Source organism: Polypterus senegalus, chromosome 10 (assembly GCF_016835505.1).
Source record: "Polypterus senegalus isolate Bchr_013 chromosome 10, ASM1683550v1, whole genome shotgun sequence".
Lineage (NCBI taxonomy): Eukaryota > Metazoa > Chordata > Cladistia > Polypteriformes > Polypteridae > Polypterus > Polypterus senegalus.
Genome location: NC_053163.1, coordinates 94,547,137 through 94,572,256, shown reverse-complemented (window position 1 = coordinate 94,572,256; position 25,120 = coordinate 94,547,137). Strand labels below are relative to the sequence as shown.

At 36.9% G+C, this 25,120-nt stretch overlaps 1 protein-coding gene across 1 annotated transcript; it reads left to right on the top strand.

The window, feature by feature from the left end:
* Window positions 1–1,169: 1,169 nt before the first annotated feature.
* Window positions 1,170–23,571, top strand: foxo4 (forkhead box O4). The gene is made up of 4 exons (XM_039766233.1): window positions 1,170–2,176; window positions 3,023–3,463; window positions 7,820–9,287; window positions 23,173–23,571. The coding sequence occupies exons 2-3, from the start codon at window positions 3,035–3,037 to the stop codon at window positions 9,269–9,271; spliced, it is 1,881 nt and encodes a 626-aa protein (XP_039622167.1). The 5' UTR covers window positions 1,170–2,176; window positions 3,023–3,034; the 3' UTR covers window positions 9,272–9,287; window positions 23,173–23,571.
* The last annotated feature ends 1,549 nt before the right edge of the window (window positions 23,572–25,120 follow it).

Sequence of the window (25,120 nt, the reverse complement as noted above, 5' to 3'; positions counted from 1 at the left end):
ATAGGACACATCGGTCTATATCTAATAAAATAAAAGTCACAGCAGCACAAATAATTATAGTAGACAAAACTTCGCTCAATAGTCCCGTTGAAGTTTAAACTGATATTCCCACTGGCAAAACATCACTTAACTTTTCAGTGGTCGGTGACCAATTTCCTTCACTTTTAAGGGAAATACCATACAATTTTCTTACATTAGATATCTAACAATAACCAGAATGCACAAGGAATGCAATGGTGTAACACAGTAGAATCGCGATATACATTTTAAAACGTTTTCAAGGTATCTAATGGACATGCGCATAAAAGGAAAGAAATCTGGATAAACAGAGCTTCCGCGTTGTACTATTACAGTACAGTATATGGAATTGCATCATCTTTACACCAGCGCATCCCCCTTCCTATAAGCTCCTCCTTTGCTAGACTCGCGCTTCATCCTGCTCTTTGGAATTATGGGAATTGTGGTTTATTTGTGATCCACATTTTTTGTCCACAATATTAATCTTTTCTGGAATATTTAGGTTTATGAAAGTTCAGGAATATAGATTTTAGGATAATGTAACACATTCCTGGCTGCTCTGATTAGTTTTCCAAAATAAAGCAAATATTCGAAACGCTTTATGTAAAGCCCACTTGTAACAGGCATCGCAGTTAAACAAACACGAGATTGTTGGTTAATTCGGCGACACCAGTTCAATGTGAGAGCCTCAGCAAATAATTTTGCTCAACGTGTAAGCATTGGTCGATTCACAAACAAACAAACAAACAAACAAATAAATAAATAAACGCGCTGCCTCTTGCAAAGAATCGACTGCACTTTAAGCCAACCTAAAATCGCCTTATAATAAACGTACTTTGTGCTCGGGTATGTGGGACGAGGGCCACGTATCCTAATGTAAATTTATATCGAGAAAAAAATCTTCTAGTTAATGTCCTATCAAAGATAACTTATGAAATAAAACGATTAAGATAAAACACAGAATCCCATCTTTTGTACTTAATTTCTATAAACGCTTGATACCTATAGTCTGAAAATGAAAGTAGCAGTGAAAGCGAAAACAACCAGAACAACGATATCATTCATGTTATATGGCTTAATTTTTTTATTTCGTCTAGTACATCATTTCCCAGCACTCCTGTCGGATTTCCCTCCACGCCTGCGCAGTTGGCGTTGCCCAGTTGTGATAAACAGACGTCAGAAGGGAGTTTTCACCGAGTCAAAACAAAACCAAGTCAAACCAAAAGAAAAGCTACTAGGAGTAGAAAAAGTGCAGCTGGAATTTGGATAAAGTGTGATTTCACTATCGTAACGTTATACTGGATGTGCTGCTTCTGTATTTGTGCTTCTGAGGAGGTAAAAGTCGGGGGAGATCCAAGAACGAAGTAAACTGAAGCTGGTCGCGGCTTTAACTCGAGGAGAAGGTGCTAGTGAGGTCGCCAAAGAGAGTGAGCGAGGGAACGAGCGAGCAAAGCGTGCGCGTGAGAGAGCGAGCGACAGGGGGGCTTTGGGAAGCGCGGGGCGCCGAGCGCTCTTGGGACATGGCATACAGGAGCACGCGCCAGCCCGAAAACTTGAAAACAACGACAAGTTATATTAGCCACTTTGTGGCAAAAAGCGGCAACCACCTGTAAAGATTGCGTTTACGCAATAACGGAATAGTCTCGCCCTTGCCCGGACTTGATAAAACGTCTTGCGTATATATTTGTGTACATATAAGAAAACGTGTGGCGAACACTGAGAAGCTGAAAGGCACAAACGTGTGTATATTACTTGACATACGATTTGGTTGTTCTCAGTAAATACTCGGTTTTCTTCTGGATTCTAGTCAGTAACGAAAAAAAAACGAAATCATACGAGTTGGATGGATACAACTAATGACAGCGAACTGGATCCTCCTTACGTCTGTTGGTCTACTAGCTTACCTGTGTTAAAACGCACCTGACCCCGTTGTGATTGACTTCTTAATGCTACCTTTGGATGAGCAGATTTTATAAAGCCGGACAAAGTTTCGCCACAGTTTTGACGTTTCATCTATTGGATTCGCTTTGTTTATAATGCAGTAGGAAACACCTTTACAGACGTCTGCCTCTTTGTGACACTGACCGAGTAATCCCATTTTTCAGAAGACATCAGAGTATTCTTAATTTTTGTAACAAAAAAGCATTTTGTCATTAAGGTGATTTGTCTATGCAGCATTTTTTTTTTAATTATTAGAGTTTATGGTCTGTAGCAAATGTTGTTTTAGTTCTTTATTTTTAAAAAGTTTTTTTAAACTATTTTTACAGAGTTAAATCAGTATATTAGTTTAAAATCTAATTTAAATCAAGCTTAATCGGCACTTATTTAAAATAATTCTGCATATTTTTTTAATATTAAGTATAATTTTGTTATTAATAAATGCTACATCCAGTATTCAGCAGCATTGAAACTATATGGATGTAACAGATATTAAAAAAAAAAAAACAGACATAAGATTTCTATTAAACAACTATATTGTTAACCCTTCCCCGGTGGGTACATTTTTCAAGCATAAATTTCTTTTGTCCCTTTTTTTTTTAATAAACACAGATTCTAATCAACTTCCCCCACCCCACCATGAAAGGGAGAGATTTGACTATTAAGACGATTAAAAAAACGTAATCCCTCTTCTGTGGATTAGAGTTTTATTGCTGGATTTGGATTATAGTAAATCCTTATTGCCAGCTATTGACATATTTTTACATTATATGTTGTCAACATTCCCTTTTGCTCTTGGGAACTTAATTAGAGGAAGGAAATTTTCTAGTGCAAATTGGTCATACATGACATTATAAAAATTTTATTTATAAACAGGTGCTATAAATTTGGCAAGTTTGTTGCTTTTTGACAGAAACATTTCTCAAGGAATTTTTGCATTTTCAAAACATTAAACATTTCATCTGCTTTTCAGAAATATTTTGGTATGTTTTAATTGTATTTCATTTGTCATTTTAAAATAATAATCTTTTCAGAGAAGAAGGTTTTCATCTTTTTTTTTCTCCAGTCAATAAAAAATATGGAGAACGAACAGATTCCAACAGTGGAAATTGACCCAGATTTTCAGCCTCAAAGTCGGCCTAGGTCATGCACATGGCCTCTGCCTAGACCAGACATTTCTACTGTAAAACAAGAGGGGGTGGAGTCAGCAGTTAACACTCCTCCAACTGAAGATGAGAAACCAGAGGTACTTCCAGTTATTTCGGAACCAGAGAATGGGAATGCCCCAGAAGGAGAAATTCTATCTGGAGGAGCTGGTGCAGCTCAGAGAAAAGGCCCCTCACGTCGCAATGCATGGGGTAACCAGTCCTATGCAGATCTGATTAGCCAGGCTATTGAGAACTCGCCTGAGAAGAGACTTACACTTGCGCAGATTTATGACTGGATGGTGAACACAGTTCCTTACTTTAAAGATAAGGGAGACAGCAACAGTTCTGCAGGATGGAAGGTGTGTTTTTTGCTTAACTAATGAGATTCTAGTAAAAGTAATGTAGGTGTATTTGTTATTTGAGTATATTTGTGGGTTCAGTTCTCATTAAACATAAAAAATGTGTATTTGTTAGATTATCCCTTTTAATTAATCGGAATGCCAGTGGGATGTTTCGTAGCAAGTTGTATTGATAGATGCATGATAGTGTAATGTTTAGCACTAATGCCTCAGTGTTCTGAGGAGTTTGGTTCATGTGGAATTCCTGCTGGTAACTGGGTTTTCTCTCAGATGCAAAAAATATGAAGGGTTCTTAAAAAATTACTTAGTGTGAGTAAATGTAACATTTTTGATTGACATTTCTTCCAGGTTTAGTTCCTTTGTACCAAATGCTGATTTGACAGTCCTCCGTCTGTCTGACTGTGACCGTGGAAATGGATGGGTTGAGGATTGGGTGGAGTTTATAATAACTGAATGGAGAGACCTTTATGCATATTGATATTTTGTTATAAGAACACATTTTTTATAAAATAAATAGTAAATACAGTAGAAAGCTAAATTTCAGTAACATAAAAATGTAGTTTTTAGATGAGCTTTTTTTCATTTTTCAGACTCCTCAGGATTCTTATTTGAGAATTCTTGACAGGGTCTGGATATTCAGACATTTTGCAAAATCCCTCGAAGTACCCCTCCGTGTTTTAAACAACCCATTCAGTATACAAGCTTTGCTGACTTAAATTCATGTAGCACAGTGGTTTCCAAGTACTTTCCTGTGGCTGCAGGTTTTTGGTTCATCTAGTTTCACAATTAGTGAGCCATCTTACCTCTTATTGAGCTGACTGTTTTATTAGCCTTTTTCTTCTTGTATTTTGAATTTAGAAAAGAACCATACTGTGTTTACAGTAAATTTAGAAGCACTCCTACTCCACTTTTCCTATTAATTTGTCTTTTTCTGTGACTTTTGCTGCCTTAAATACATGCTAACCACTAATGGTGCACTGTATGATAACGTGCAGTGAATATGCTTGCCTTGAGCATTCATAGTTTTCATACTCTCTCTCTGTACTGTATGTTTAGCATTGATTTGCTCAGAGGTTGATGCACTTGCTGTTTCCTGAGCTGCTCTTCTTTTCTCCACTCTAGCAGCCCTCTTGTTATCATCTTTCATCGACATCTTTTCATGTTAAAACTGATTAAGTCAGTGTTTTTGTTGCAATTACTTTTTTTGTGCCTGCTTTATCCAATATATGATTGTGGGGTCAGTCATTGGGGTCAAAGCAGCAGCCAACAATAATATAGTGCCAGTCTGTCATAGGACACATTCATACATCGTCTTAATGCAATTTCAATTAGCTAGTTATTATAACATGCACCTGTTTGTCATGTGGGAGCAAAATAAAGGCAAATGTAAGGAGAATGTGCCAACTCCAGTGATTTTTATTTAATATACTGTACTTATGTGAGCCAGTTTGCATGCAAGTTTCATTAATCAGTCTTCAAATAATTTTGTTGTTTTAATTATTATGTTCATTTTATGTAATAAATTAAGGTGGGCTATTGAAAGTAAAGCTGGAGAAATTTGGTATTGTCAGCTTGTCAATGTCTTTTAACTGTAAATTCCTGTGCATCTGTTAACTGTCTTGTTCACAATGTTTTACTGTACTAACTTAAGTTGGTTCTAAATGGGTGGATGATATTTTTCGCTGTTATCTGGAAGTGCTGTGTTGTAGATATTATATATTTAATAAACTTAATTAAATTGGCAATAGAGGAAACAGAAGTCTGAGTGCCATTCTGCTTTTTGAATAGAGATTAGATTTCTTTTAAGTGTTTTGGATTTTGTTCAGTCCTGTTTGAAATGACAAATTACATGCAGTCCTAGATAATTATGTTCAAAAGTTGTTTATCTGGATTAATTACCATTTATAGCATACTGTGTCTTACCTTCTAGACCAGGGGTAGTAAATTATGATTTACAGAGATCCAGATAGAGAAAATTTCCTCATGTACAGGTCCGCAGCATCATCATGTTTAAGTTGCATTATAATTTAGTTATGCATTACAATTAACATTATTACATTATAATTAACTATATATATTGAAGTAGCATTGCCTTTGTATCAGCCCTGTGAAGTGAATGATTCAAATCAAATGAAGAAAGCTATAATTCAATGCCATTTCAACAATATTTATTTTCAGTGCAACTCTGGACTCTGGAGGGCTACATACAATAATAAATAAGAAAAAATAAATAACAAGTTAACGCAAGGTAAATTTGACATTCAACTGAGAATTATAAATAATAAGTACTTCAATAATAATAAGTTTCAACATTTCAACAAAAAAGACTTGGCCTCATATAAAAATAAAATATATGAGTTTTTAATATGTGCACAACTGAACAGGCTTAACCAGTTTCACAGTAAATCTGGACATCTTCAAATAACTGAACATATCTTCCCCTCTCTCTTTCCCTCATATCCCACTGCCTACTTTCTCTTGTTCAGTGAGAGAAGTGGGCTCTTGCTTAGTCTGCCAGGATTTTAAATCTGGGCTGGAATGGTGTCAGTGCTATCCCTCATGCATGGGTGAAGATTGTCATCACTGAATGGTTTTTTGTGATGTCCTGAAATCCACGCAACTCTGAGGGAAATACTTGTTAGAGAGTTATTGGCCAGTAAATTAATGTGTTAAAATCCTCGTCGACATATTGTAGTTGGCTTTAAGATCGTTTATTTTCTGTAGCCTGACTGGCCAATTTAGTGGGTAACTTTTCTCAAATGTAATTTTGAGCTTCATTTCATAGTGGGCGTTTCACATTCCCACTTTTAACCACTGCCATCTTCTCAGAGAAGATGACACAGCAGTTTCGAGCTTCCTAGGAGAAGTATTAACATAAGCACCTCGGTCCATTCCGGAGTAAAAGTCCAGTTTTTGGTGTCAACCTGCCACTTAACAAAAGCCATGTCACATTGACTCACAATTTCGCTGCTTTTCTCTCTGTCTTCTCACTCCGTCATATTTTCCTCTCCCTGTCACTGCCACAAGAGTGCCAGCTGTTTTCATGCAGAATGCAGGTTTTCCGCACCTTTATTCAGTGAAGGCCCATCCTACTCTGCAGTGATTGGCTGACATTCTTGCCTTCATCTTGACCAATCTCAGTCTTTATTCTTAAACCCAACCAACTTGAACCCATGAAGGCAACAAGTACTGGCCAATCAGAGACATGTAGGAGGTCCCTTTCACTGAGTAGCGATGTAGAAACACTGTCAGAAAAGAGTCGCTGGTAAAAATGTAATCTCTGCCAAAACTAAATAAAACTCGATATGTCTGTTCCAGATCTGGGTCCGGACAGAAGAGAGTCTGGGTCTGGACCTGGACCGCAGTCCTCCTGTTAGTGACCTGTGCTCTAGAGGCTATCCTGACAAATGCAGTATCAAACCTTCTCAGAAGGCAACTCTCTGCTACAAAGCAGTCATACTGCAAAAAGAAATAAAAAAGTATTGACATCTATTTTCCTTGTATTGTTAATTGCCAAAAGTAACTTATGAGTGTTTGGGAGGTATATGATGATTCAATATATACTGTATTATGTATTTTTACTTGTTATTGGTCTTGCTCATATTTTGGAGCTGACTAAAAATTCCCGTATCCAAAACATATTCATAATATAGAATTCCTCATCTGCGTAATCCAATTCGTGGTCACAGGGGTCTGAGACATTTTTCCAGTAGCACCTTAACATGCCTATCTTTTACGATACAGAAGGAAAACTAGAGTACATTGAGAAAAACCCTGTATAAACTCCATTTAGACAACAACCAGATATGGGACTTTAGTTCAGATTCCATGAGGCAGCCAGCCAATGCAAAACCATGGCATCCAAAATTGAAAGTACTATAGATTTTATTTCTTGTATGTTACAGACCTAGCTCAGAATAACATTCATCCATCAGTTATTTAATCCTATTGAGGGACTAAAGCCTAACCAAGCAGCAGTGTTCACAAGGTGCAGATGAATACAAATATTGATATTCCAGATAATGCAAACATAAAATTGTTAGATATATTCTTTGCTTAGATAAATAAACAGATACCACTTTTTGTCCCTTTCAGGGAATTTTGCTTTTACTAACAACAAAAGTAAAGCAAATGTACATAGGTGTGTATTTCTTTTAATTGACTGTTAAGGTGGTGGAGATGAAATATATTAAAAAAAATTAACAGTCATTGCTGTTTATATGAATATTTTTAAAGGTGGTCATTACTAAGTAGCATTCAGTATTTTGTCATCTTTTGATATAAAAGTCGTATAAATTTGAAAAGGCATGTGTTCTTCTGTGGCAGTAACATTTTGTTTTATTATTATTTGCATAGAATTCGATTCGTCACAACCTTTCCTTGCATAGCAAATTTCTACGAGTGCACAATGAGTCTACTGGGAAGAGTTCTTGGTGGATGCTGAATCCGGAGGGTGGCAAAAGTGGAAAAACTCCACGTCGTCGTGCAGCATCAATGGACAACAGCAGTAAGCTTCTGAAGAGCCGTGTGCGGGCAGCAAAAACAAAAAAACAGACCACAGCAACCAGTGGCATTACACAAGAAGGACAAACTGGAAACACCGAAAATCCCGGGAATGGTTCTCAGCAACAGTTTCCTAAATGGAATGTCAACAACAGTAGCCCTTCCTCCCGGGGGAGCATGGAGGATCCAGACATATGGACTGCTTTCCGCCCACGTACTAGTTCTAATGCTAGCACTTTAAGTGGAAGATTGTCCCCTATTGCTCCAGGCCATGAGGATGAAGATAATCTAGGTGATGATGACCTCCACACTACTTTAGCCACATATTCTGCTAGCAGTGTACCTCCTACACTAACTGAAACATTAATGGAGGATCTGGAACTCATTGATAGCCTCAATCTCATATCTTCTCAGCAGAATAACAGCTCTAGTACGAGCTCTGTAAATTCTTCAAGCTCTGTGTTACCTTCAGCTGCAGTGCTTTTGCAAAGGAGCTCTAGCTTTTCCTCATACCCACAGCTCCAACAAAGCAAACCACAACTAGCACAGAACAATAACAGTACTGGTGGTACAGCAGTTAGCAGTTTTGGAAATTCTTTGTTTAGCCCACTATCCAGTACAGCTGGTGCTAACAGAGTAGGAGGTCATTTCAGTAGCAGTGTTGATGGCACTCGGCTGCCAACAAGTTTAGAAACTCTTCTGACATCTGACTCTCCACCCCCTAGTGATGTCATGATGTCGCAAGTGGACCCCATAATGCCAAGCCCAAGTAGTACCAGCCTTCATATCTTAAGTAGCCAGCTTAATCAAGGCAAATTGACAGGGCAGACAATATTGGGTAAAAATCAGGAACAAAATTCCTCACTGAATCTCACCCTTCAGCAGCAGCAGCGAACTCATCTGCTTGGGAATTCTGCCCAGGCTCTTAGATTGGGGATGTTGGTTCAAGGAGTAAACTCTGATTCTTGTAACTTACCTGCACTGAAGCCACAGCTCCCTCAAGGGCCCAGTAGTCCTTCTGGGTTACTTGTAAGTGGTGTTCAGTCATCTGTTGGTAGCATCCCAGGAATAAGCCAGTTTAGTGAAGCTGGCTGTTTTCTTCCTGGTCATGACAAACTCCCCAATGATTTGGACATAGAAATGTTCACAGAGAACCTTGACTGTGATGTGGACTACATTATTAACAGTGACCTCATGGATGGAGATGGAATGGATTTCAACTTTGACCCTATACTCACCACGAACCAGAACTTCTCAACTAGTTCTACTACTCCTAGCTCATCACACTCCTGGGTGCCCAGCTAATCTATTTTTCTATGTGGTAAGTACAGTCAGGTGAATCTGTGCTCATAAAATTATATTTGTTCTAGTTTTCAGAGATTAAATATACTAGGGCTTTAAAGATATTATTGAAAGTCAATATTTTATTTGATATTCCTGTTTTCAGGTATACAAATCTTCTAAACTAGTAATGTTATTTTAGGTCTGTTTGCTATGGTGTTGTGAAAAAGATTGAGCATTAGTGGCTGACATGAACAATTCGAAGAAATTAAGCCTGCTTTTGTAATAGTTTCTGTAGCATACATGCATGTCACTTTTATCACTTGATCTTTGTATATTGACAGTTGGTGTCATGTTGAATTTGTGCAGGCAAATGTTATATATTGGCAAAGGTGCTATGGGAAAATTAGTAAGAAAATAATTTTGTCAGAATAAATAAGTGGTAGAAAAAACATTATTATTAATTAATATGTTAATATTTATTTCAGCTTCTAAATAGAATACATTTGTCTCATTTAGGTATTGTGGAGAGGTTAATATAAGAGAATTGTGTTACAATTAATACCCAACCACAGCTCATTAAAAGATGAATATTCATTGGGGAAAATGCATCCCTGACCCAGTACTTGAAAACATTTCTATGCGCATAGATAATGTATGCAGGTGACAGGCTATATCACACTACACAACTTTTCTACTAATTTTTAGTCAGAGATTCAATTTGCATAATCTTAACATGTCAGAGGCAGTAATGGCACATTCCTGCGAATGCCAGTTGTGTAGTTTGACATATCCAGCAACTTAGTATAATCAGTCTGTGACCCAGCCTGAGAAAATCAAATGGTTTTGTCATGAGTTATAGGAGTGGGCTCTGTGTATACAAGAGCTGATGGCAAATGAGCGCTTAGCCATAAGTAATATGCTTATAACACAGTTATGAGGAAAAAGGAGCATGAGTGTTTAGCAACTAACAAACAGACTCATCAGTGTGATGATGTGTGTTTTATGTACCATGACAGAATAGGGGTTGGTGGCAGAGATTACAGCTGAACTCGCTGTACCTGTAAAGTCTTTGCACTTGGACTAGCTCCATTATGTAGAAAAAGGAGTGTGTTCTTGACACTTCGGAAATATGGAACTATTGGTATGTCGGAATGCGTTTTTGTAATTTGATATAATGTTCAAAATCTAGTCATCAAGTCTGACAACCCTTCTCACTAGAAGTCATGTGTCATGACATAGCCATAATCCTGTAATTGACCAATCTATGAAGGTGAACAGTTCTTTCAGTTCAGCCAATGTTTCCTCTACCACCTGCTGTACGTGGCACACTTCATGTGTACCAAAACATTGATTGTCAAATAACGTCTCTGACTCCTCTATTATCTGTTATACTGCATGTATAGGAGGTGCTAAAAAGTTTACCAGAATATTCACAATCTAAATGAGAGATATTACCCTAACAAGCACTCATTTGTTCCTGATTTAACTTACTATTACTATGAGCTAAGTGGAAAGGAATAGTTTATACCATTGGAAGCTACATTTACTTTAGGAAAAAAAGCTTTGGTTTTAAGAAATTTTTTCCCTTGTTTATGATTTTTATTATTTGTTTTATTTTCTTTATTGTTAATGCTTTTGTAAACTTTTATTGTATGATTTTACTTTAACATTTTGTTATAGTCTCCACTTTAATAATAGTCTCTTATAAGTTCTCATTAGTAAAATTAGAGTGTTTAAATAGTTTAATGAAATACAATGGAACCGAAGCAATTTCCCCCATAGGATTGTATGTAAATACAATTAATCAGTTCCAGACTGTATGAACTGTATGTAAATATATTTTTTTTAAAAATTAAGCACAAATATAGTTAATTACACCATAGAATGCACAGTGTAATAGTAAACTAATGTAAAAACATTGAATAACACTGACACAAAACACCCAGGCTCCCTGCTCAGCTGCACGAGCAGGCAGGCTCGCTCGCTTTCTCTTTCTCTCTCTCTCTCAGCAGCATGCAACCAATCCGCACTCGTTCTCTCTCTCAGCAGCACGCATACAACCCCCAAGCGCAGCCTACGCTCTCTCTCTCTCTCTCTCTCAGAATGGAGAGGAACATTTTGAACAAATCCGAACTTTAATTTAAAAACAGGAGTTCATGCTAATAGCCTTACAGCCCGATCACTGTACTGTACAGTAAATACTTTTTTTAAATGAGTTTTAAGCACAGGGAAAAAAAGGAACATTTGAAAAAAGAGAAAAGTAACATTGCAACAATTCACGCTACGAACTGAAAAATTAACCTTTGAAAACTCCATGATACAAAAACTATAAACCACCAAGAAAACTAACCTTGCATGAATCGAGTTCTGACATGAAGTGAGGAGGAACTGGGTGGAGAGGAGGTTACAGTTTTGAGGGAGAGTCCGGCTCCACGATGGAGGAATGTTCTCTCTTGTGATTTCTTGGATTTCTTTGGCAGGCAGGCAGGTCTGACCGAGAACAATGCAACATGTGCGGAAATCATCAACGCGCACAAACCGAAAGGGAAAATGGCTTGTTTGTATACCGAGTGTGTGCTCGTGAACCGAGGCAAAAGTTTGGCAAACTTTTGGGTCATGAACCGAGTTGTACATGTACTGAGACGTTCGTGAACCGAGGTTCCACTGTAGGTCAGTAGTTTGGTAAAATAAAATCAGCAATTAGAATTCATTTATGTGATTTAATGTACTGTATAAATACTGTAGTAATACCTTTCTTTTTTAACCTAATGTTTCAGTGAAACATTCTTGTGCAGCCATAATTTATATCTTTTTGTTTTTTAGTTTCTTTTTATATCTTTTTTTTTTTTTTTAATTTTTAAAAATCATTTCAGATCTGCTTCTGTTTCAGTGGGCCACATCTTACTGCGGATGTCTCTATTCATCTGGACAGCAGGATAGAAAGAGGTTTTATTTTAGGAGTGTGCTATAGCCCCCCCACCCCCAGTACAGGCAGTAATTTTTATGCACCTTTTTAATAATATTTAAATACAAGTTTATAGGGGTGTGTTTTAGTCATGGGTAGGAATGGACAATATGACCTTAAATTGAGATCATGATATTTTTCACAATCCTGGTGATACCATTACCATTAATTAAATAAGACACTGCAGCTGAAATTATTGTATTTATTGTGTAAATCCTTTTGCGATAAACTTAAGGTAGCATAGTATAAACACGAATCATAAATTAACCAAATTTAAAAAAAAAAACTGAAAATATAAGTACAAGGGATGTTATAAAAATCTAAATAATCCCTTTTTAAAAATAGTGTCGCTAATTATAATAAATCCAGAACTGTTAATTCTAAATTGATACAGAAAATCTGATCTTCTTACTATTTTTTCTCTTTTTGTGTTCTATTACTAGAACTTTTCAATTTTATTTTTATTTTTTTTTTATAATTCACGTGTATGTTCTTCACACATTCTTTGCTAAAAACTCCAATCTATTAACATTTTCTGGCTTTTGGCTCCCAGTGCTTAATGAGAGGGTGAAATTGTGACAAGAATGATCACAAGTTCTAAATCAGTGATTCTCAACTGGTGGGTCACGGGCATTTTCCTGGGCAAAAAAAGTTAAGAAAAAAAATAAAGTGCGGTCTGTTCACACTTCTTAACAGTAGGTGGAGATCATGCCCAGTAATGCAAATTGACAACTGCCACTTCACACCATAGAAGACCCGCAAACTTTGTTTATATATGCTAATTGAGTATGCCAAAGTGCAGGTGCGATGCAGAATATATTAGAAATGGATTTTCTTATATTGTAGACAAGGGAGGACAAAAACCTCCATGTGTTTTGTGTAGTGAAGTGTTGGCATGTGAAAGCATGAAGCCATCAAAACTGAAGCGGCATTTGGAAACAAAACACCATTGTCTCAAAGATAAACCTGTTGAGTACTTCAAAAGATGACTTCAAGACCAGAGGACATCATAAAAGTGTTTTACTACTTCGTGCTCGAAGCAAAAGCAGGCACTCCGTGCATCTTCCCTGGTGGCACATCGTATTGCAAAGTTAAAGAAGCCCCACAACATTGCAGAGGGCCTCATCTTACCTGCAGCCATGGACTTGGTCAGAGAGGTGTTGGATCAATCCGCAGCGTATAAACTAAAAACTATACCTCTGTCAAATGACATTATTAGTAGGCGAATTGAAGACATGTCGGATGACATCAAATAAGACCACAGCTCGCATTAAGGCAAATGGTCATTTTTCTTTACAAATGGACAAATCCACAGACAACAAATAAAGCAGTTTTACTCATTTACGTGGGACGGGGACTTACAGGAGCAATTTCTCTGCATAAGAGAGCTCCCTACTACTACGACTGCAGAGGACATTTTCAGCTCTGTGGACTTGAATTTGTGTTCATTGGGCCTAAGCTGGGACATTTGTGTTGGTATCACAACTGATGGCGCAGCCTCCATGACAGGACAACAATGGGGGCAATGGGGGGGTTGCCAGGTGAATACTTGAGAATGCTCCGAATGCAACATGGAACCATTGTTTTTTACATCGGGAGGCCCTGACAGCAAAGGATATGGTACCAGTGCTTCATGGAACATTAAAAGATGTCATCCAAGCGGTAAACTACTGTACATTAAACGGAGTGTAAAGAACACCCGATGTTTTCAGAAACTGTGCCAAGATCTTGGTAGTGAGCATGTACAGTTGTTGTATCATGCCAAGGTACGCTGGCTTTCAAGGAGCAAGATACTGTCCTGTTTTTATGAACTACAAGCTGAAATCGCAGCTTTTCTTGCCCAGAACGATTCGCCTCTTGCAGACCTGTTTAGCAACAGTGTGTGGCTTGCACACATTGCTTACCTCGCTGATGTGCTTGAACAATTAAACGCATTAAATTTGTCTGTGCAGGGGAGGGGGCAAAACATTTTTCAACAGTATTACAAATTCAGTGCTTTAAAAAAAAAAAAAAAAAATCTCCTTGTGTGAAAGTCATGTTTCTAAAAACTGACTCAACATGTTCCCAAATGCCTGTCATGAGGGTCAGCAACTGGACACGGCAGGAAAAAATGTAATGAGGAAAACGATTACGACATATCTTAATAAACTTCTTGAGTGGTTTAATGATTACTTTACCAAGAAACAGGGATGATGACTGGATACGCGACCCATGTGGAATTGACACAGAAAGCGTCACATTGCCAAGCAATGAAGAGAGTCAGCTGGTGGAGCTATCATGTGACCGTACACTATTAAAAAAAAAAAAATTCATGGAGGTAAGCCTCTCTCAGTTCTGGTATAGCACTGTGATGAGCGAGTATCCTTGTCTTGCCACTTGAGCAATAAAAATCCTGCTACCATTCAGATCTATCTATCTCTGTGAGTGTGGATTCTCAGCTCTGGTTCAGCTAAAGACAAAACACAGAAACAGACTGGACATTGAGCATGACCTCAGTGCTTTATCTACTGTTACTCCAGACTTTGAGGCTCTTGTCGGGAGCAAAAAAAACATGCCCAGTTCTCCCATTAATTCCTCCAAACTCAGGTCTATAATGTCAGTGTTACACCCAAGTTTGAATTGAGTGTTGCTTAATTTTCTTCAAAGCACAATGTTTTCACCATTTACATACTGATAAGGTAATCGGAATAACATTTTATTTAGTATACTTGAATCCTTTTGAACTTCACTCTTTGTTTAATTTATTTCTCTTTGTTAAAAAAAAAAAACTGTAAATGAAAAAACGGATTTTTTTCCATAGTGCAGTGTTGGTTATAGATTCAATGAGTGAGGATTCTCTGGTAAAACTACATAATTTGAGTTTTTTTGTAAATACTTCTCAGTTGCTTTCATACACAAATATGAAATAAAAAAGTGCACTGTTAAGTCTGTTAAAAAGTTACTGAAAAGTTATTAACAGTAGTACTGAAGAGTTTTGGTTTTAATTAAAATGCAGCTGATTGAGTGTAAAAGGGAGTATTTCCCTCTCTGGCATCGCCACTTGCTGGTCATTTTGGTTTATCATTAGGTCTATCAGTTTTTTGTGTTGGCATACTGTGATTTTCTATTCTACTATCTTGGGTTCAAACTGCACCATCTTTTCATTCAATAAATTTGAGAAGTTAAAAATTTTGGGTCACAGCTTGTCATTAAGGAGTGATGGTGGGTCCCAAAGCCAGACCAGTTGATAACCACTGTTCTAAATAATCAGTTTACTGAAGCATGCAGCATTGATTCAAATATCTGCCTTAAGGAATATTGGTTATGTTTCAAAATAGCATTCTATTTTGACTGTTTAAATCGTCCAATAGCAGTGTGTAGTCTGTGTCCAAAACAACTCAGTCTTGTACATTTGTTCAGCCCCAATGCTTGGATCACTTTCATTCTGCTGTCAGTCATACAAGTATGACGCGATTCTTTCATTCCCCCAAAGACAAGAAAAACACTCTTAGCTCTCCTGCAATTATTTCATCTGGTTTGATCATCTGTGAAGTAAAAATTCTGAAGGTGTCTGTTTCTCAATTTCAGATGTAATCAACATAGTGAATATTGAGACTTAATGTACTGTGTACAATATGGCCAAGTGGCCCAGCTTGACGATTAATTCAGCGGTAATGCATCATTTTGTTCATAACCCTGTCATGACATTCTGCAAGGCATTTGGTGTTCATATTTGACTAAAATATTTACAACTCATTGTCTCTTATCTAGGGTTCATGGTTTGAATCCGCTTTCTCAAGCCTTTATATGCGGTCTGAATTGGGTTTTGCCTTATGTTAGGTGATTGCACGTTGCATCACTCCTATGTCTGTTCTTTCTGTTATATGGTTTGCCAGCCGAAAATTATGCTTTGATCAACAACTGTTAAGTATTAACAACTGTTAACTGTTAAGTATTGATTGGCTGCTGATCTATATCAGCCGATTTTCATAAAAAAGATGTGATTGGTAAATTGGCCAATCACAAAAACACATTTTTTTCCGCCACTGCTTTTGTAAGTTTTATAGTAATTTAGTTGCAGTGCTCCTTTATGCAAGCTATTACGGTATTTGTGCCAGTGTGTGTTTTTTTTGTTTTTTTTTTTAAGGAAACTTCCTGCAGTGGGAGCAAAGACCAGCAAGTCGAGATTTATTTTAGCAGAGTGCTAGAGGCAACTTGAATATTAGCCTTTACGTTAAAGAAAGTAGAGTAATAATGAAAAAATGAATCCGAGGATTCGTCCTGTGCAGTGAAACCGCAAGAAAAACTACTTTTATGAATTCAGACCATTTTTCAGAAACCATTTGAGTTTGGACATCAAGCTTGTTTTAAGTGCAACAGCTTACATTTTAAGTTTGAAAATTTCCTCCGGGTACTCCAGTTTCCTCCCACAGTCCAAAGACATGCAGGTTAGGTGCATTGGCGATTCTAAATTGTCCTTAGGGTGTGCTTGGTGTGTGTGTGTGTGTGTGTGTGCACGCACCCTGCGGTGGGCTGGCACCCTGCCTGGGGATTGTTTCCTGCTTTGTGCCCTGTGTTGGCTGGGATTGGCTCCAGCAGAGCCCCTTGACCCTGTAGTTAGGCTATAGCGGGTTGGAGGATGGATGAATGAAGAAAAGATAAAGATGAATTTGAAATTGCTGCTTAGTAAACAATAGGGTTGTTAGCTTAACAGAAAAATGTGTCTTTTACTAAGCAACCAGTTAATTGTGTTAGTGTTGTCTTCTTGATGAACAATTTATGAACATTTGATACATTTGTGGCTTTTTAAAACATTTGTAGTGTGTTTATTATTTGTTCCTATGTGCCATACAGTGAATGTTTTGGTAAGAAACAGTACTAGATAATTAAAGTGGTAATCCATATTTATAATTACACATGAATATCTAGATGATAGACTGAAGAAAAAATACATCTGTATAAATATAGTAAATGTATATTTTAACAGCAAAAAGCTGTAGCGCAGTTAATGATTTAAAATGATTAAAGCCTATAAGTGTGTGTATATTTACATTTAGGCAGTGTTTAATTGCCAATATCAATTGATTTTGTGAGAGTATATATACACATATACTTTTTTTGTTGTTAAGAGAAATGGTGAAAACTACTTTTTTTTTTTTTAAATGAAGCCTTGTTTCAGATAGGTACATTACCGAAAAAATTAAACAATGTAATTTGTAATTATGAGAAGCATTTTCTTTTATGTCATAAATATCATGCATACATATTTGTGTACATATTTTAGTAGTTAAAGTACAGTACTGTATGTATTTTAAGGAAGTTTTATTTATTTTAGTATATAATTGTTATTGAACAATAAACCTACAGAATTTCATTTTGTTAATAAAAAAAAAAAAAAATTATAAAAATATGTGTTAATATAGAAAATAAGGCTACTATGCCTCTGGTTATGCAGGACCTTAGTGTAAAAAATTTTTTTAAAGGGATAAAGCGAAAAAAAAAAAAATCAGAATCGGTTTTGGAATTGGACAATCAAGTAGCATGAAATCGGTGAGCTGGTGCCAACAATACTGCAAAATTCAGATCATGGCACCATGTCATACTGGTATTCACGGTCATACCTGTATACCATCCACCTTAAGTCATTGGGGACTTTAACTACCCGATTATTAACTGGGATAACCCTGCATGTAATGGGAATACAAGAGGAAGAGTTTATAGATGTACTCCGTGAATGTTTTTAACACAGTATGGTAAAGAACCAATGTGGGTGCAAGCCTCTATAGATTTAGTATTTTGTAATAGTTGGGATAGAATTTGGGGGTGTGGAGGAAATTGAACTGCTAAGGCCAAGTGATTGCAATATAATACAACTCTCAGTGTTGTACAACGTACGCCATGTTGAACTTTCTTATTTATGGCCCCATCTTCACGAAATTTGGCAGGCGGCTTCCCTGCGCTAACCGAAACCGATGTACTTACTTATTTCGATGGTATGACGCCACTGTCGGCCACCATATTGAACTTTCCAACATCACCAATTTTTCAACTTCCTGTGTAGGTAGAAGGCTGACCCCATCTTAACAAAAATTTGGTAGGCAGCTTTCCTGCGCTAACCGAAACCAATGTACATACTTATTTCGGTAGTATGACGCCAGTGTCAGCTGCCATATTGAACTTTCCAATGTCAGTAATTCTCCAACTTCCCGTGTAGGTAGAAGACTGAAATTTGGTACTTATTTCGGTTATATGATGCCACTGTCGGCCGCCATATTAAACTTTTTAAGGTAAACCGATGTACGTACTTATTTCGGTGGTATGACGCCACTGTCAGCCACCATATTGAACTTTCCAATGTCACTAATTCTCCAACTTCCCGTGTAGGTAGAAGGCTGAAATTTGGCAGGCTCATTCCTTACAGCTTACTTACAAATGTTAAGCAGGTTTCACGAAATTCTACGCGTAATGGTCATAACAGTCAACAACGTCTGCCATTTTGAAGTTTCTTATTTATGGCCCGATCTTCTCGAAATTTGATAGGCGTCTTCCCTGCACTAACCAAAACCAATGTACGTACTTATTTCGGTGGTATGATGCCACTGTCGGCCGCCATATTGAACTTTTCAACAGTCTTTGTTACTTAAGGGCCCATCTTCAAGAAATTTGGTACACGGGTTCCCAACAGTAACTGAATCCTACTTACGTACATATATATGTCCATAGGCTGCAGCTCGGCCACCGTGTGAGGTGGCGTTGGGTCCCCCATCCCAACGCCTCCCACGTTGTTGGCTGCCTGCCTATATAAGACCATCCGTCGCTCCGGTCTCTACATTCCCTTCCTTGCTTCGCCACGGGATTCACGTCTCCCTACTGATAACTACAGCCTTTTTGTTTAATCCACGGCTTCTCCGCCGTTTTATTGTTTGTTTATTACAATTATAGTTATTGTATAGGTATTTTAGACTTACTTTACATTGCTCAGGTACCCATTTCCTTTATCATTCCAACCTCCATTACCATGTCTATCGAGGTGATCACCATCAATCAAAGAACTGTCACTTACCGAGTGGTTTCCATGCCCGGAGATGGCACCTACCTTTTCCATTCTCTTTGTTACATATTGCACGGCCATATCAGGCTCACTCTTGATATCCGGAGGAACATTGTGTCTTATGTATTGAATGACTGGGACAGGTTCAAGGTGTGGACTGATGACGGTACAGGAGATAATTATACTACACAGGAGCACTATAAGAGTGAAATGCTTAAGCCCTTCACCTATGGTTCTGCATGTGAGTTGATGGCTGCTGCTGAATTGTTCAGTTGTCGCTTTCATGTGTACCGAAATGGCCAAATATTTTACACCTTTCGACAACCACCAATGCCTCTTAAACATCTTAGATTCACAGGTGACGATTTCAGTAGTGGACACTTTGATGTTTATGAATGTTTAAACTCTCAAAAGCTGGATGTGATTTTATCGATGAAACCGGTTTTGTGCTTACAACGCTTGACAGATGCCGAATGTCACTTCAACACAAGTCCTGCAAATACTGTCATAATTGAAACAAACCATGAAACTCAAACCGATTATGACAGCAGCAATCCAAGCTGTGAGATTTAAGACAAGATTACTGTTCACATGGCCAACTGTAAGTTGCATGCTCAAGAGTAAGCTCAGCGCACAGCTTGGTCATGTTATAATCAGAGGGCCAAACTGACAACATGGTATACAAAGAGATCCTTAAAAAATAATTATTGGCATATTTTCCCTCAGTTTTAAAAAGGTAAAATTTTCTCCTTAATAAAAATTTTAATGCAGTAATTCGCCGCTGCGAAGCACGTGTATTTTGCTAGTATATGATACAGGACAGGTGCATCCTGAAATTTGGAAATAATAGGAAATAAAAAAAAAAAACAACAACTCTGCAGTGTGTAAGTAAAGAGATAAAAACATACAAGTAGCTATATAAGGCATATAAGACTGATAACTCCAGTACAAATCATAGAGTGTATAAGAGCATGAGGACAACCATAAAGAAGGATATTAGGAAAGCTAAAAGGCAGTTAGTGAGGAATATAATAGATAAGGCGAAAGATGACCCCAAGAGATTCTTTCAGTATCTTAGTAGTAAAAGAACAGTCAAGATGGAGGTGAAGTGCATCAGGTGTAGTAAAGGGAAAAAAATATACAGACAGTGAAATAGGAGATGTTCTAATCTTACATTTTTCAGAAGTCTTCGCATGTGTGGAAGTGGATAACCTCCCAGCGCTAACAGGGATTTCTAAGCAGAAACAGAGTGATTTGGAAATTGTAAAGGGAGAAGTACTACTTAGACTAAATAGGCTGAAATCAAACAAATCACCAGGACCAGGTAATACTTAGTCTCAAGAGCTTAAAGAATTTATTTAGTACATATATAAACCGTTGACGCTTATTTTTACGAAGTCACTGCGCACTGGTGAAATTCCAAAGGATAGGTGAATGTCAAATATTATCCCATTATATTAAAAGGATGATTGAGCAGATTCAAGTAAATTTAGGCCAGTAAGGTGAACATAGAACACAGGTAAATTAGTGGAAGGAATTATTAAGGAAAAGATTGAGCAACACATAGCAAGAACGGGAATTTTAGTGAACGGTCAGCATTAATTCAGACAGGGGTAGTCGTGTTTTACTAACACACTGGAATTCTATTAATTTTATTTATATAATGTTTTGGATAGGAATATAAATAAAAAGCTGCCTTTTTATCTTAAGGAAATTAAGAGGTGATATGATTGAAGTGTTCAAAATTATGAAGTGAATTACTACAGTGGATTGAGTCTGTTATTTTACAATAAGTTCACCAAGAACATGGGGACAAATTTGGAAATCTGGCGTCCAGGAGGCACCCTGATCAGATGCCTGAGCCACCTCATCTGACTCCTCTCGATGCGGAGGAGCAGCGGCTCTACTCTGAGCCCCTCCCGGATGACTGAGCTTCTCACCCTGTCTTTAAGGGAAAGCCCAGGCACCCTGCGGAGGAAACTCATTTCAGCTGCTTGTATTCGCGATCTCGTTCTTTTAGTCACTACCCATAGCTCATGACCATAGGTGAGGGTAGGAACGTAGATCGACTGGTAAATTGAGAGCTTTGCCTTTCGGCTCAGCTCCTTTTTCACCACGACAGACCGATGCAGAGTCGCACCGATCTGCCAGTCGATCTCCATTTTTCACTCGCTCATGAACAAGACTCCGAGATACTTGAACTCCTCCACTTGGAGCAGGATCTCGCTCCCAGCCCTGAGAGGGCACTCCACCCTTTTCCGGCTGAGGACCATGATCTCGGATTTGGAGGTGCTGATTCCCATCCCAGCCGCTTCACACTCAGCTGCGAACCGATCCAGAGACAGCTGAAGATCACGGCCTGATGAAGCAAACAGGACAACATCATCTGCAAAAAGCAGTGACCCAATCCTGAGTCCACCAAACCGGACCCCTCAACGCCCTGGCTGCGCCAACATTTTGAAAATGGAAATTAATTAGAAGAAAATCCACCCCAACGTCATTACTTTTTGACTCTTCATTCAACAAAAGAAAATTATACTTTAACCTCTTATTTACTCTGACTATGCAGGTTCAACATAAGCCATAAATTCTTACTGCACATAATAAATTGTTTTTCATGAGGTGTTTTATGACTTATAGTAGGTTTTGAAAAATAAATATAAACAAAAATATTGATGTGGCCTAGACATGATTTTTTTATGTTTACAACATAAGTATGTACAATAAACTGTGTGTATTAATGTTAGTTGGCTTTAAAGGCAAATCAATTGTAGTAAAAAAAAAAAAAACTTAAAATGTTAATCAGTGTTCGTTCTAATTAGAGTAAATATGCCATGATCATTGCATTTGAAAAGTTTGAACCTTAAATTCTCAAAGCAAGAGCTTTGGAGTTAACTTAAAATTAACAGAAGTCTTTGTTTCAAAGTTCTAAATGTGTATGCCAAATTTTGAACTTCTGAGCAGTGGTTTAGCTGTGTGTTTGGTATCGGCTTTTAAAACTTTGAACTTTAAAAGCTTGGAGCTGAATACAGTAGTTGGAATTGATCCAAAACCTAATCGGCTCTTATGATTAATGAGTGCATGTTGACCAGAAAATTTATAAAGAAATGGTCCATTCTTTCTCAAATTACAGTGTCCGCAGAAATGTTATCACAGACGCAAACACACGGACATCTTTCTGATAATGCTCAAAGGATATTTTTGCATTGAAAGCCAGAAGTCTTTTTTTCTTTCATGCAAGCAAAACTTCTTTCATAGATGAAATATGGAGAAAATAAATAACCAGTAAACTAATCTGTACTGCTTAGTATCCATGAATCCAAAATCAGATATCAAAAGAAACAAGGAGTTAATTAAGACTGGACATCACTTAAATAAATGAATTGCCTTGATTAAGAAATTTGCTGGAGCAGAAACAACCTTTTATTATCACACTTGAGGGGAAAAAAAAGAAATGTTAATTCATTAGATCTTGTTCTTTGACAAAGGTCGAAAAATGTTTACCTGCAATTAGGTTTAGATGAGCTTGGGTTTGGCTTCTTACCGAGCATAGTCGTAATCACATTGTAAAGCAAATCTTTTTATGTTAGAGATGTCATGGCAGCACACTATGATAGTGCTGCTGCTGCCTCATGGGTTCAGAGTCTTGGGTTTAAATACTGTGGTGGTCATTGGCTATGTGAATTTTTTTTCTATTATGGGGCCCCCAAGTGCTTTTCTCCATATTTTCCCCTTGGATCTTTAAGACTTGTGCGTTAGTTGTTGTTTCTTAAATTGGACCAACGTCTTTTGTTTGTGTATCATTATACCTTGTGATGGATTGAACACCAAATAAGTTATTATAAATAAAAATGTAATATGAGGTAGAGAATATGTAGGTAACCATTGTTTTGCTTATGTAATAACTTTTTGTTTTTCTGTTCACAGTATTTTCTTTGAGATATGTCCTTCGGTTCCATGTTCCTTGCTGAAGACATCATATAGTTGAAGACACTAATGAAAGAACTTGCTACATTGTCTCCAGATTAAGATCACTGTTATTTTTATTAGAGCTATCAACTTCTCAATTTTGGATTCTTTTTTTTTATATCTTTTTTAAAAAGAACGTTTTTATAGCTTACTTTCTGATATATACACAGCTGACCTCAGTGTGCAATGTGCCAATATTCAAGCTAACCTAAACCATTTGATTGAATTCATTTGTATAACATCATGGGATAAACTAAAAGCTCTGTCAGATGCATCATCAAAGCTTGAATTTTCTGAATCATGAGTGTTAAATGCCAATCACTACAGAAGAATACCCAGTGTCTTGGTGTGCTATTGCATTTGTTTAAGGAAAAAACCCACCCACAACTTTCTCTTATTTTACTCATGGTCTTTCTGGATTGAAATTTATTTTGACACTTGCTACTCAGAGCAGCTCATGAAGGTATGTGTGTGTGTGTGTGTGTGTGTGTGCGTGCATGCGTGTGTGTTTGTTTTAAACTTGTTTTTGAAATATATTTTTGGACTGACATAACTTTAAACATTATAAAGTAAATATAAATTACTTGTTCCCTCAACAAAACAAATATTTACTGCAAGGTTTAATTCTGGTGAAAACAGAGATTTGCATTTTCCATTGTTGAAGAGTTTTTTTCTAGCAGCTAATTTGACATTTCCTCTCTTTTCCCATTGTTCTTTTAACTGTTTTAGCTTATGCATGAACACGAATGGGATATGTTCCCTTTCTTGTTCATTTATATTAATGACTGTTGAATCTCTGTTTTTTGGCATTTGTTTTTATTCTTTCTTTGTAGATAAATAGCATATGCTGCTGTCTTCAGTGAACTCTGCAGTAGTAAAAACATAACATAAATAATCCCCAAAGCTGGGAACAGAAATAAAGAAACATTTAATGGAGGTGAAACCAGCTATGAAACATAGCATCTCTCCTGAAGTCCTAATTCTGCAAGACATTTTAGACAAAGCTGCTCTTCACTGTTCTAATGTTGGCTGTTCTTCCTTTTAGAATAAAGTGTTAGAACGTGGACAAATAATAATATAACCAGACTTTCCAACCAGTGGTTTTACCATATTGCTAAATTATTAGAACATTAAAGCTAACTAGTTACTAAGAATACTTCTATTTAGATAACAATAAAAAAAATCCACTATGGCATGCCAGTTACTTTGAGCAAAGGTTGGGGTTATGTTGAACATCTGTGCTGAAACACTACATAAAAATTTGATTATACTGCCATTTAGTTAGCAACTAGGAAATTGGAATAAATTTTGAATGCTCCTTCTTTAACCCTCCAGTTTGAAGGTTGCAGGAATAATACTTTAGATAACTGGCAAACTTTGAGCATATGTTGTGTCAGTGATAAAAAGTGTTAAGCTTTTATATATATATATATATATATATATATATATATATATATATATCATTACCTTTGTGCCGCACAGTTAAGAATTACTGCATTTTGTAGCTGAACGTTTTTCACATATGTTGTAGAAAGTGGTACAATTTTAAAAATTAATTTTGTTTACTTTTTTATTTTTAAAAATCAGGTGCCCTGTCAATAAATCTTTTTTTTTTTTTTTTTCTTCTTAATTGAATTGCTGAATTGTGGTCAGTGTATGTGTGTGTTTATATAATTAAAAAAACTTTCATTCCAAAATTATTTTAATATATACTTCTATGAAAGTAATATTGCATTTCTGATCTCACACTTTCAGCAAAAGTATCCAGTTACCAGAAGAGGTTTTATCCGTGTTGTTACATCTAAAGTATTCAAAAGTATAAAATAGAACAATTTCTAGTATGTCTTTTGTGTGAGAAGGAACCGTTCAAATAGACTTGGAAAGTAAAAGGTAATGGTCAGGTAGC

Excerpts from the sequence above, each read along its gene's own strand:
- foxo4 (XM_039766233.1), top strand. The coding sequence starts at position 3,035 with ATGGAGAACGAACAGATTCCAACAGTGGAAATTGACCCAGATTTTCAG. Across the intron at positions 3,464-7,819 it reads ACAGTTCTGCAGGATGGAAG|AATTCGATTCGTCACAACCT; the intron begins GTGTGTTTTTTG and ends TTATTTGCATAG.